Raw genomic sequence first — 13,877 nt, 5'->3', positions numbered from 1 at the left:
AACGCTTTTTAATATATAAGTATAGATATAGTTTTCTAATGGATACGTGCTATGAAAACTAATATGATTAATCTAATACATTATTAGTGTTTTTTAAGAGTAAATTTATACTAGGAAAACAGTAACTTTTGTAGAATATAAGAGTAATTTTAAATACTGTTAGGGTAATGTTTCCACAAAAAAAAAAAAAAAAAAAAAGAATTTAAGGTAATTTTAACCCGTTTTATATTAAGTTAATGAAAATTCGCCTAAATTAATAATTTGTGAATTAAAAGCAAAAGTATATATTCAAAATATACTTCAAAAACCAATGTCTCCAATCCACTTAAGGTGTCAATTCGGATAAACGGGTCGGGTTTGAGTCGGGTTAGTGTGGGTCAGGTCAACTCGGGTCGGGTCAATTCAGGTTAATGTCGTAACCTATGCGGGTCGGGTTCGGGTTGGATCATGCTTGAGTCGGGTCATACATATTATCGGGTTTGGGTCGGGTGTAGGTCGGGACAATAACAAGTCGGGTTACATTCGGGTCGGGTGAATTATAGGTCGGGTCTAATTCGGGTTTTAACAGGTTAAAACAAGTTAGGGTCATTCTCGGTTCGAGTCGGGTTCGGTTCAAGTCAATAATTTGCGGGTTATATTCAGGTTGGGTTATTTTCCAAATCGGGTCATGAACGGGTACGAGTTTCAAATATTGGGTTAATTTGGATCTCGAGTTGATTTTAGGTCGGGTCATATAGGGTTTGGGTACATTTTTCGAGTCGGTTTGTTAACTGTTCATGTATTGACGTTTACGTTTAATCATTATCAATTTCTTCATTTATTACATTTTTTTTCACTTATTTTAGGATAAATAATTTTATATAAGTTCAAATTCGAACTAATGAGTTCATGTAAATTTAAGATAACATATATTAAGTTCATATTAATTCCGATAAGATAGGTTTAGTTAAGATTTTTGAAAGATAAGTTTAGACCCTTCAGGTTAGTTTCAGGTTGGGTCATACGGGATCGGGTCACCATAATCAGGTTCGAGTAAATTTTTCAGTTTGGTTTAGCTTTTGACAGCTCTAGTTCGGGTCACCATTTTCTCGAGTCCAAACAAGTCCGGTCATGATCAAATTCAGGTAAATTATTCAGGTCAGATTATCATCGGGTCATTGTCATATACTAATGCTCGCATTCAATCATTATCACGTTCAATTCAATCATTATCTGAACTTTTTTTTTTTTTTTTAATTTTATTTTATCTGAAATTATTTAAAATTATAATTTTTTTTTTTTTATAAAATATAAGATAAAACAAAATAGCCTAAGTTCAAATAAATGGAAATCAATACATAATTGAAATTTAGAAGTGTTGCAATTCATATGAAACGGATGTAAAAGGAAAGTGTTGCGATTAATATGAAACGGAGGGAGTAGTATTCATAAAATTTTATACATTTTTTTTTCTGACATAGAAATTGTAATACATTGGATAATAAAGAATTTAATTGAAAATATTTGAATAAGCTTAAATAGGAAAATAACTCATAAAATTAGGAGAAAAAAAAAGAAAAACAATAAAAGGAAAATAAATGATTTGACGTAATCCTGGAATGATAATAGACAAACTTACGCGGTTGCCAATATAATCCGGCTCTTAATGAATATTTTTCTTGCTTATCATTAAGAGAAACTGCATATATACAATGTACACGTCTTCATAAATCATCATATGTTAAACTCTAGCTAACTATATGCAGATAGTTATCAATATATTGCCTTATATATTGACTATATAACAATATATAAGGCAATATACTAGGGAACTATAGCCTATAATTTATGAAGCTAATTATCTCCTTTGACCATACAACAAATATATACAATATTTAACACTTAAATTTGGGGATGATGCTTCCTTCTTTTGCTGAACCGACTTGGTCTTCCTGCATCCAAGACAAAATACTTTGATCTATATTAACATATAGTAGTTTTAGCCTTATGAAGTTATGACTTTACAAATAGCTTAGAATATATATATATAACATATATTCTTGTTTAGCTAGTCGAGTTGATTTCAGGTCGGGTCAATAACAAGTCGAGTTGATTTCGAGTTGGGTCAATAACAAGTCAGGTTGAATTGGGGTCGGGTCAATAACAAGTCGAGTTGATTTCGGGTCGGGTTAGTAACAGATCGGGTTGAATGTAGGTCGGATTAGTAATAGGTCGGGTTGAATTCAAGTCAGGTTAGTAACAGGTCGGGTTAAATTCGGGTTTTGACGGGTTAAAACAGGTTTGGGTCAATCACGGTTCAGGTCGGGTTTGTTTCAGGTCAATAATTTACTGGTTATATTCCGGTCGGGTCATCCCCAATTCGATTCATGTTCGGGTTCGGGTCTCAAATACTCGGGTTGACTCGAGTTTAGGGTTGGTTTCAGGTCGGGTCATATCGGTTCTGGTCACCATTTTTTGGATTTAAACGGATCAGTTAATAATCGGGTTCAGATAAATTTTTCAGGTCGGATCATCTTTTAACAGCTCTACAATCCACTTATTATCAACGAAGTAACATTAAACAAATTCCCCAAAAAATTTATATATCAAAATTTACTAATATGTACTCCGTACCAAAATTAACATCTATACTATATATTAAAAGACGTTCCTTTTAAAGAAACGGTGCCATGTGGCACTCTTCAACGTATATGGCACCATGTCACTATGTCACGTCACTATTCAAAGTATATGCGACACGTAAGCTTGCAACAACGTATATGACACCATGTCACTATGTCACGTCACTATTCAAAGTATATGCGACACGTAAGCTTGCAACTTCATTTAACAAAATAAATACATTATGGTTTGATCTAGATTCGAACCTGTAACCTCCAACAAATAAAAGTTGTACAGTTACCATCTCAACCAACTTTTATAAGTGTTTTAAATTTCACATAATTAACATTATATATTTCTTGCAAATTAGAGATTATTTAATTTATTTATTCTTCACAAGATTAGAAAATAAATACATATAAGGTAAAAAAAACCGTAACATCCGAGGCAACGCCCTGATCACACACTAACTATATAAACAGTTGAACATAATTATCAAATTAAAGAAGTACAAAGTACAAACTGGCATAAAAAACTCCCTTGAAAGAGAGGAAACCCTACCTTGAGTGAAAGGAAGCCCTACCTTGCGAGAAGGGTAATTACTCCCACTGGTTTTTCCGGTGGCTTGCTCTGTGTTTCCGATGGCCGATGATTTAGCGAATAGATATGAGAAACTTAATCTCAACGAGAAGGAGGTAGCAGTAGTAGATGTGAGTGAGGTTGCCTCAACCGAACAAGAAGAAAAACTTTCCCTGATGTTGGTGGGTAGATTGTTAAGAGATAGAGGAGTGAATTTCGAGGCTTTCAAGCGTACGATAACTCAATCATGGGCGATGAAGGGGAGGGTTGTAATTCGAAGCACTGGAAATAATCTATATGTATTCCAATTCTTTCATTGGAGGGATAAGGAAAAAGTGATGGATGGAAGACCGTGGTGCTTTGAACAGAATTTACTCTTGCTCAATTCCATTAAAGGGGATGAGCAACCAACTGATGTAATCCTTACTCATTCCCCTTTCTGGGTTCGTTTAGAAAACCTTCCTTTTAATTGTCAATCTAATGAGCATGTGAGAGCAATTGCGTCAACGCTAGGGGAAGTGATGGAGATCGAAGACGAAACCCTATCAATATGCAAGAATAGGAGAGTGAAGGTGGAATTGGACGTCCGAGAACCTCTGCGCAGGATTCAGAGCATAAAAACCAAAGAGGGTAATATCGCTCGTATAAACTTAAAATATGAGCGTCTACCATTCTTTTTCTTCTTGTGCGGGAGAATGGGACATAGTGAGAAGGATTGTATCACTGCCCACGAAGAGGCTGAAACGAATGGTTTTGGGTGGGGACTATGGCTGAAAGCCTCACCTATGAAGGGGAGGAGAATGGAGGGAGAGGAGATGAAGGAACTCAATTCTGGCAAAAAGCTGAATTTTGTCGTGAAGGAAACGATAGATAGTGGACATAAGGTAGTTAATCCGGTTACAGGGGAGCAGTTTAGTGGAGGGCCACTACATTACCTGACATCAAATGTGGGGGACCAAGATGGAGTTGAGGGTATTGACAGGATGGTGGGGGTAGAGGAGGGAGGAGATGTGGAGCCTCTGGGTAAGGGCTCCATGCTTTCGGAGGTGCAGCAAGGCGTGGGGGGTGCACTGAAGTGGAGTGAGATACTAGCAGGGGCTGAACTAAATACGGGGCTAGGGGAAGGAGCTATGGGGAATAAGATTGGTATGGCGGTTTTGTTTAACATGGGCACAGTAGGGGAACAACAAAAGGTAGTGGGTGGGAAGAGAGGTAAGGGGGGAAATAGTAGGCAAGTAGGCAATGTAAAAAACTCAGGGAGGTCTAAGGGGGAGTGTTGCAATGATAGTGGCAGTGTGATAGGGGGAAAAAGAGAAAATTAGAGCATGATGCAGGGGGGGTGGGTGAGAACTCTGATGGGAAGGAGTATGATGGTAAAAAGGAGAGGAGGCTTATGACTGAGGGCTGTAATACCGAGATATCTATGAAAGTAGCGGAGGTGGGTGTCAACTCACCCCGCGAACAACAATGAAAATTATAAGTTGGAACTGTCGAGGAGTCGACAATGCCTCGACAATTAGTGCTCACCGGGAAATGTGTTGGAGAGAGTTGCCAAATCTTGTCTTCATTATGGAGACAAAATTGGAGTCTTGAAGACTAGAGCGAGTTCGGAGGAAATGTGGATTTACAGAAGGTGTAGAGGTAAGCAGTAGTGGCAGAGCTGGTGGTCTTGCTCTTTGGTGGAGAGATATAATGGTAAATATGATTTCTTTCTCCCAGAACCATATAGCGGTGGATGTTGTAGGAACTGACAATAACCCTGTGTGGAGGGCGATTGGTGTATATGGGTGGCCGGAGAAGGAACATAAGCACAAAACATGGAGTCTGTTAAAGAATCTGTACAACTCCTATGAGTATCCAGTGGTCTTTTTTGGCGACTTTAATGAAATTCTAACAGAAGATGAGAAGGTGGGAGGTGTTCCGAGAGCTGAACGGTGTATGGATGGGTTTCGCGAGGCAATGGATAGTATGGGTGTGAGAGACTTGGGATTTAAAGGATGCAAATTTACATGGCAGAGAGGCTTATCGGTCTCAAATCTTGTCAGGGAGAGATTGGATAGAGGCTTGGCTAGTGGAGGTTGGTGTACCCTATTTCCTGGTGCAAGTGTCATCAATTCTCCTATTGTTGTAAAACTCTTTGATCATGGCCCTATTGTCATCAAGGTGGATGGTAGTACAGATGGTGGAAGGGACAAGAAGTTATTCATATTTGAGAAACACTGGCTTTCGAGAACTGAGTGTGAGGGTGTTGTTAAAGACTACTGGAGTAGCGCCTACAATGACCCAATACAAACAAAAATTGCAGGGTGTGCGGCTGCTCTCAGCTCATGGGCTGGTAAGACCTTTGGTGATATTAAGAAGAGAAAGAGGAAGGCGGAGGAAGAGCTCAAAGAAATACAGAAGGGTGTAATGGATGATGTTGGGCTGTCCCGATGCAAACGCCTATCAGAAAAGTTAGCTGAACTTCGTTTGATGGAGGAATCGTACTGGTATAGCAGGGCTCGTGCGTGTGAGCTCCGTGATGAGGACAAAAACACAAAATATTTTCATCACAAGGCTAGCTCTAGAAGAAGAAAAAATATATTAAGGGGCTTGAAAATGAGGAAGGGGAATAGAAAAGAGGCAAGGAGGAGGTACAGGAGATTATAGTGAAATATTTTTCAAAAATATTCAATACTGAAGGGACCTCAGATGGAGAAGAGGCTTTAAAGGGGTTGTCTTGTATGATTACAAAGGAGATGAACCAAACACTTTGCACTGTTCCCACAAGTGAGGAGATATCTAAAGCTCTATTTGAAATGCATCCTAACAAAGCTCCTGGGATTGATGGTTTGCACGCTCTCTTTTATCAGAAGTTTTGGCATATTGTTGGCAATGATATCATTAATTTTATTATTGATTGGTGGTATTATGAACTGGATATTTCGGATATTGGAAAGACTTGCATTGTCCTTATACCGAAATGTCATGACCCCCGTAAAATTACAGAATACAGACCAATCAACCTTTGCAATGTAGTGTATAAAATAATATCTAAAATGTTGGCCAACCGTCTGAAACCTCTGCTAAAAAACATCATATCCCCACAACAAAGTGCCTTTGTCCCTGGAAGACTTATCACCGACAATGCCCTTGTTGCGTTTGAAATTTTTCACTACATGAAAAGGAGGGGTGATGGGAGACATGGGACTATTGCTTTGAAACTTGACATGATGAAGGCGTATGACCGGGTGGAATGGAGCTTTCTAGAGAAGGTTATGCAAAGACTTGGTTTTTGTGAATTCTGGGTTCAAAAACTAATGAGATGCCTTTCTTGTTACTCTTTCCAAATCAAAGCAAATGGGGAGATTTTTGGGAATATTACTCCTACGAGAGGTCTTCGGCAGGGGGACCCTATATCACCATATTTGTTCCTGTTTGTAGCTGATGCTTTTTCTAGATTCTTATCTTACAGTGCAGACGAAGGCTTAATTCATGGGGTGAAGGTATGTCATGGTGCTCCTCGTATATCTCACTTGTTTTTTGCGGACGATAGCATCCTTTTCTCTAGAGCTAACACAAATGAATGCTCCAAGATTGCAAATATTCTCACTACTTTCGAGTCTGCGTCTGGTCAAAAACTCAATCTCAGTAAGTCGGAGGTGTCTTTCAGCAAGAATGTGATGCTGGATAAGAGGAAAGATATTTGTGAGTTACTTGGTGTTGGGGAGGTGGAAAAACATGAGAAATATTTGGGTATACCTACCATTATCGGCAAATCAAAGAAGATTATCTTTGCAAGTCTATAGAGTAGGATTTGGAAGAAGTTACAGGGTTGGAAGGAAAAACTCATGTCAAAAGCAGGAAAGGAGATTCTCCTAAAATCTGAGCACAACAGCTACACAGCCAAGGTATGTAGCAGGCCGAGCACTAGAAGCTTCTGCTCTACTTCCTCCTAGACGAAGCCGAGTGAAGGGATGGTCAAAATAAATGTTGATGCAGCCACCTTTAATGGAGATGGTATTGGGATTGGTGTGGTAGCAAGAGATTCACAGGGAGGTATATTGTTCACGGTTGCAAAGAGACAAACGGGCTGCTGGGATCCCGGTATTGCTGAAGCTGCAACGGTGTTATATGGGATTCAATTGGCCATCCAGAATGAGTATGCGAAGGTATGGATTGAGAGTGATGAAGCTAATATTGTGCAGAAGCTCAACGTCCATGTTCAGGAGCTGTCGTACTTGTATTTATTTATTAAAAGGATCCTACTGTTAGTTCCGAATTTTAGCTACTTTAAATGTAGTCATGTGAGGAGGAGTGGTAACACCGTGGCTCATCTGTTAGCCAGGTCGTGTACCCGTGATGTACCTGAACAATGTTATTTTGAGTCTTTTTCGGAAGGTGTTCTTCGTCTTGCGGAATTGGACATTATTTAATATATCCTCTTCTCCCTTTCAAAAAAAAAAAAGTACAAACTGGCATTGCGGGGCACCGCCCGGGACACACACTAGTTGTGATATTAAGACATGTATATACGTATGTTAATGTGAATTTTTCTAAAAATTATACGGGCTATCATAGTTAAGTGGACTATCATTTACTCCCTGCGTCCTTTAATTTTTTGGCCAAACCTTTATAAATTTGACTAAAATTCTCATAAATATATAAAATAATACTTCCTATATAATCATGTTAAACATTTTTTATATTTGTCTCTCAATGTATAATTACTTTTGTAGTTTTGTCAAAGGTAAATCTTGAAAACTGTGTAAAATGAAATAGACACGTGATATAAGGAGGGAGTAACGTCTAATCATATTTTAAATGTTTCTCTCTAACATTCAAATCCCATTTAATATTTATGAACAAATATAAAAATCAATATCTTCATTAATATACTCCCTCCGTTAATTTTTATTTGCAACTTTTGCTATTTTAGTCCGCTAATCATTATGTGCAACTTTATATTTTCTTTCTATTTTTAGTAAACAAAAACCCTGAAAATTACAAATTTACCCTTACTTAAAAATTCAGATTTTCTTAATTTTACCCTTATCTTATTTTTAATCACAATAACCTTTTTAATCTAATCTAAAATCATTAATCTAATTCTACCCACCCCATTTAATCATCTCCTATTCTACCTACCACCCATTCATCTCTTTCTTCAACCTCTCTTCATCTCCTTCACCCCCTTCATCTCTTTCACCTTCAGCCTCTTCATCCCTCCTCCCTCACGAGTCACGACCACCGCCCCTCCCACCACCATTCTCTCTCCTATTACAGTAAGCTAGTCTGTACTCTACTACACTCCACTCTTCTTCTTCCTTTTTAAATTGTTCTTTCTCTCTCCAAAACAACCACCACCATGAAATCACTCGAAAGCCGCCATTAACCCACTCTCTTTCCTCTCAAATTTCTCTGTAAAACTAACCCATAAAAATGGGGTGTACAGCTTCAAAGCTCGACAACGAAGACAACGAAGACACCGTTCGCCGCTGCAAAATGGGATCTACAGTTTGATTTGTTTCGTTTTTCGTTTTTGTTTCGTGTTTTTATTGTTGATTATTGTAGATTTACAATTTTTATTGTTAATTTTCTGTTTTGTAAGCTTATTGTATGTTTTTGTATTGTATTTCTATTGTTAATTTTCCTTGTTGATTATTGTAGATCTACAATTTTGTATTTTTTTTTCGATTTTTTTAGGTGATTTATTTTCGAAAATTCTAGGTTTTTTTTGGATTTTGTTTGATTTTTTAGGGTTAAGGTGGTGGTGGTTTTGTGGGGGCGGTAGTGGAGCTGCCAGATTTTTTTTGGATTTTGTTCGATTTTTTAGAACCAGGGTGGTGGTGGTTTCGTGGGGTTGGTTGCGGTGGTGGTTTCGTGGGGGTGGTAGTGGTGTTGGTGAAGGCGGCGGTGGTGTTGGCTGGTCTTGGTGGTGGCAGTGGGTGGTTGATTAATTATCCAAACATTCACTTTCCACCTTAATTACATACTCCTATAATATATTAATCACCATTATTCTTCCTCTAATATTTGCCCCTTAAGTTTTGCCTCGTGAACCGCAAAACACTCTTAAGTTGCAAATAAAAATTTACGGAGGGAGTATATGATTCCAAACAAGAATTATGCCCATACAATCTTGTAGATGAGTCAATGTAATTCTTCAAACAATATGTATGTATAAGACCAATTCAATTATTACAAACTCATATGGTTTTGGAATGATTTCCAAATTTAGTGGAAATCAATATTTCTAAGTTATACAAAAGAGAATCGAATTCATCTTGGCTTCTTAGCAAGCTGAGGCGTACAAAGCGGTCTCCAGCTCCGAATAATCGACCCCTACGACCGAGGATTCCGGCTTCTTTTAGCACTTGATAACAATCTTCATCTTCTTCTCTTTCACACTTCAACCATGCATATGCTGCCATGGTCCAACACCATTCACAATTCAATGTATTTATAAAAATGTGTTCAAGTTCCAAAATTTGTACACATGTTAACTAGAACATTTATAATACTTTAAGCTACTACTATTGCGGGATATATTTTCGTAAATCTTAGGATATATTTGATTAGTTTCTTTTGATATCTTTTCCTAGTTTTTTTAGTTTCCTAATCCTATCACATTAGGGTCAGCTTGTATTATATATGTGTTTGAACATCATCAATGAGAATTAAGCCATTACGTTTATTCAATTTAGCAACTACCGAATTGCAACAAACCTTAAAATCAGTAAATTCAGCTTTGATTTAAATCCTTACTCATTAAAATAAGGATATGTAAAATTTATCATAGAGTTGAACAGTTACATACATACATCCAACTTTATCTAAAGTTGTAGCAATTTAACTTTTATACTATTTTATAACTAATCTTGAACACATTTTTTTATTTCCCATATATAGACAAAATTATTATGTAAAATTTGTTGGATTAAACCCATTTTCTCTTCGAATATGATCAATGTTAAGAGATAACAAATGTAAGTCAATGCAAACTATTGTAATTATAAGGAAAAGGAGGCAGTATATGTAGTGAAACGATCAAAGTTTATTACCCGGGGAAGGTCCTCTGACTCGTTGATAGAAAGAGCAGAATTGTGGAGGTATATGTTGGAGGGAGAAGCGCGATGAAGTAGACAAGATTGTGGTTAGTCCTTCCCATCTTTCCTTCATTATATTGTGTCCAAACTTAAAAATATCACTTCCTCCTTCATCAACAATTGCTTTCAATAGAATCAATACCCGTAATTGGGTATCTTGTGACACACCTAACGTATTATGCATCACATAATACTCCATTTTTTGTTTTACAACCTTGTCCTTCACCAAAGCCCACCTGCATTAAAAATGAAAGTTTATTTTTGTCTAATTTTTTTAATCTTCATGTTCAATTCTAATTCGAACAAAATAAGGATTTTTTTTCATACTACATCCGTTTCAATTTATATTCGAACAATTTGGCCCTATAAGGCTATAAGTAGATGTACCAGGCAACTAAACAAGGGAAATGGGAGTAGTGTAACATGTAAGACGTACCTGTATACATAAACACGAAATTATATGACAATATGAGTGTCAGAACTCACTAACCATAGGTGAGTTGTAGCATCACTTATATGTGACATAAAAAAATAATCTAAAACAAATAGTGTAAGATAAAATGAAGCTTAATGTGAAACAGAGGGAGTAGATTGTACCCGAATCGGCTGCCAGCATGACCAGTCAACTTGGACATAGAGAAAAGCATGAGATCTTCGGCAGCCAGGGTTGGAATGGCAGTGTAATGAGGCCAATAATAGACACGATCATAAATAGTCTTAACTGAGGGTCCTTCAAGAACACTCTCTTTTAATTGACCATCAGGATTGTTTGGGGATGTCACAAATTCTATAAATTTAACAATTTCACTGTTTGTTTTGTTCTTCCATAAGGACGTGTCACCTTTATACTCATATGCTCGAGACTGATACATCTCAGTTTGTTCTTTGTATGTCTAAAGAAAAACAACATAAAAATGTAAGCGATTAAAGATAAATGTTATGTAGTAATACACCAGGATTAGTTGATTGTCAAAGGTAATTTAATTTACCTAAAATTATATGCCGGTCAAAGAATAACAAATTAAAAAAAAAAAATATGGACGGAGTACCCATTTTGACAGTTAAAAAAAGCAAGATTAGAATAATACAGTACTTGTAAGTTCAAAAGTTGTGATCTGAGACCATAATGCTCATTAAGGTCCATCATGGTCTCATCTCTATCGAATTAAGATTGTAGGATGAGGAAACCAGAGAAGGGGGTTCATAGAACCAAGCATGGGTTTAGCCAGCACAAAAGCTAATCAAGCACGACACCAAAAAAGGTTGAATCTGGCATGAGCATGCCACAAGCCTTACACGGCTCAATTGGCACACATGTGGGCCTTTAGCCATGCATGAGCCACTACATGAGCATGACAAGGCGACCCGCTTATTATTTATCAATGTACCAAAAATTTAAAAAATAATAATCAAAAACATGTTGGCTCAACACAGCCCCGTATGACTAAGTCGTACATGGGCTCCATTTATGAAAGATTTGCATGAGCCCATGATGACATAGCTTTTTCGTTGCCCATTCTAAACAAGGCTTAGCTTGTTGGCATGACACATGGGCTTACATTGCCCAACCTTTGTCTAATTTTAGGAGTTTGATTAAGGGAGCTTTAAATCAAAATAGCTCAAACAGAATTATTGTGAATACATACTGAGTAATAAGGTGTGGAAGTGACCACAAATGCAGGATTGGAGGAATTTGAGGAAAGAGCATAAACAGCAGCATTAAGTAGTTGAGTAGAGCCAGTCCCAAATACAATATGCCTTCCTTCAGTTTCTGCATTTCCAACCAATTTATGCAATTTGCGGATGTACTTCTCTAGCTCTGTTGAAAGTGTCTCAGCATATGGGTTTATATATGTATATCCCATTCTATGCCATCCTGATACCAACACTCCACCACTTTCCTTTTTATTCATCCAAAATGGCTCCATATATATTGGATTCCCACTGCAAACAATTTCAAAATCGGCATCACATTTTAGTAATCAGAATAACAAATTGTCTTATGTTTATGACGATAGACCTGACAAAACTGACTCATAAATGTGGGTTATAACTTTGTTAGAATATAACATTGCAAGGTGATGTTTATGACTTATACAGTTATACTGCCTCGTCGCTAATTATTTTCACCTTTTAATTTCATTATTGTAGTCAAATTCCATCATTGGAGATTTGTGTATGTTTTTTTTTTTCTTTTAAAATACAAATTATTTATGGGTGCTGACGATGTACCGAGTTATTGTATGAATAAATTTTATACTGTTGTGCACGAATAGTTTCATGATCAATCATTCATTATTTCATATATTTATAATTCATTTAAATGAATTACATATTTACATGTACTTGTAAAAAAAAAAAATATGGATTACGTGTATGTATGTAACATACCATAGTCCCGTCAAAAAAAAAAAAAAAAAAGACATAAACATACCATAGTCTAGTGCCTATAAGACTTTACATATTTGAATTTGAAATCGTAGATGGACCCTTGAATGTTATAGAACCCATATTTTCAATTTAGTAAATACATGAGGGTGTTTTTGGCAAAGCATATTTTTTTGGATATTAAACCACTCATAAGTTGGTTATTGAATTGAGATTTGGAGTAATATTAGATGGTTTTTCTAATGTAAATTTAAATTAAAATATATATTATGATTGTATAATACTCATATTTGAATAAGGAAGAGATCTAAGACCAAAAAACTCTTACCCATCAGCATTTGCAACGCATGGAAGAGAAAGAATGGAGCAATCAGGGGAAGTGTAGCAACTAGCAACCATAGCACTCGCACACTGGTTTCCCATCAACAACCAACCCATCCAAGAACGCCCTTCCATGTCCCGAACACGATATAACCGCCACTTCCTCCGCCTCGACTGCTGCCTCTCTTGACCAACTTAGCCGAGTAATTTCATCACCCCACTTTATATTCAAGTATAAACCACAGAACACAATATTCAGGATTATTGAGAAAAGCAATATACATAAGTGCTTAACCATGATCACCTTTTAGCTTGAGAAAAGTTCCCTTTGATGAGTCTACTATGGAAAGTCATACCCTTATATGTATTTAAAAATTAAATTAACTCTTCCAATTAATTATCTTGACTAAAACATAAGCAAATGCACGTTGGGGTTCTTCTATATATTATTATAGATTTAAATTTTATGAATTCAAAATCTGAAAATTGTCATTAAAAATCAATTGTCAATGTTAACACTCCAATATCATACCTTTTGGATCCCAATCAAATTGTCATTAAATTATTTTTAAACCCAAAAAAAGCTTGAGTACGTCACGCACGTGACAACATCTACGCTTAGCATTCATTTCACAATAATTTATGTAATGTTCACGTTGTGTGTTACTCTTAGTTCAATATGACAGCACATCTTTGCAGTCATGAATCCATTGATACTTTCTTGACTGCTTGGATATAATATCGATTCTTTAACCAAAGAAGGTACGTTTCCATCCCTTCAATCTCAAAAAGAGACGATCAGATTCTTGCTCAACAAAAACCTATCATGTTGCCTAACTCTAAGACTGGATCATTTTTGGAAATTAGAGGCGTTATAAGGAAGAAACCGCATTATAGCAA

General features: G+C 36.6%; 3 protein-coding genes across 3 annotated transcripts; 1 reads left to right on the top strand and 2 right to left on the bottom strand.

The window, feature by feature from the left end:
• The first annotated feature begins 3,242 nt into the window (after positions 1–3,242).
• Positions 3,243–6,968, top strand: LOC110735585. Its single transcript, XM_021915775.1, has 3 exons — positions 3,243–4,392; positions 4,781–5,689; positions 5,863–6,968. The coding sequence occupies exons 1-3, from the start codon at positions 3,243–3,245 to the stop codon at positions 6,966–6,968; spliced, it is 3,165 nt and encodes a 1,054-aa protein (XP_021771467.1).
• A 1,597-nt stretch (positions 6,969–8,565) lies between these two features.
• On the bottom strand, positions 8,566–10,634 carry LOC110735655 (tryptophan aminotransferase-related protein 3-like). Its single transcript, XM_021915845.1, has 2 exons — positions 10,224–10,634; positions 8,566–9,586 (listed from the first exon to the last, which is right to left on the bottom strand). Exons 1-2 carry the CDS (start codon positions 10,465–10,467, stop codon positions 9,369–9,371), a joined length of 462 nt encoding a protein of 153 aa, XP_021771537.1. The 5' UTR covers positions 10,468–10,634; the 3' UTR covers positions 8,566–9,368.
• LOC110735584 (tryptophan aminotransferase-related protein 3-like) lies at positions 10,632–13,112 on the bottom strand. The gene is made up of 4 exons (XM_021915774.1): positions 12,985–13,112; positions 11,915–12,212; positions 10,866–11,161; positions 10,632–10,704 (listed from the first exon to the last, which is right to left on the bottom strand). Exons 1-4 carry the CDS (start codon positions 13,110–13,112, stop codon positions 10,632–10,634), a joined length of 795 nt encoding a protein of 264 aa, XP_021771466.1.
• Between the last annotated feature and the right edge of the window lie 765 nt (positions 13,113–13,877).

This window comes from Chenopodium quinoa, unplaced genomic scaffold, assembly GCF_001683475.1.
Source record: "Chenopodium quinoa cultivar QQ74 unplaced genomic scaffold, ASM168347v1, whole genome shotgun sequence".
NCBI lineage: Eukaryota > Viridiplantae > Streptophyta > Magnoliopsida > Caryophyllales > Amaranthaceae > Chenopodium > Chenopodium quinoa.
Note: the sequence above shows the minus strand (reverse complement) of the source record. Positions and strands in the feature narration are given on the sequence as shown.

Excerpts from the sequence above, each read along its gene's own strand:
- LOC110735585 (XM_021915775.1), top strand. The coding sequence starts at position 3,243 with ATGGCCGATGATTTAGCGAATAGATATGAGAAACTTAATCTCAACGAG. Across the intron at positions 4,393-4,780 it reads GGTAGTGGGTGGGAAGAGAG|AGCGAGTTCGGAGGAAATGT; the intron begins GTAAGGGGGGAA and ends CTTGAAGACTAG. Across the intron at positions 5,690-5,862 it reads GTATAGCAGGGCTCGTGCGT|GGACCTCAGATGGAGAAGAG; the intron begins GTGAGCTCCGTG and ends TCAATACTGAAG.
- LOC110735655 (XM_021915845.1), bottom strand. The coding sequence starts at position 10,467 with ATGGAGTATTATGTGATGCATAATACGTTAGGTGTGTCACAAGATACC. Across the intron at positions 9,587-10,223 it reads AGTCAGAGGACCTTCCCCGG|CATATGCATGGTTGAAGTGT; the intron begins GTAATAAACTTT and ends GGACCATGGCAG.
- LOC110735584 (XM_021915774.1), bottom strand. The coding sequence starts at position 13,112 with ATGGAAGGGCGTTCTTGGATGGGTTGGTTGTTGATGGGAAACCAGTGT. Across the intron at positions 12,213-12,984 it reads TGCGTTGCAAATGCTGATGG|TGGGAATCCAATATATATGG; the intron begins GTAAGAGTTTTT and ends AATTGTTTGCAG. Across the intron at positions 10,705-10,865 it reads CATGCTGGCAGCCGATTCGG|GTACGTCTTACATGTTACAC; the intron begins GTACAATCTACT and ends TTATGTATACAG.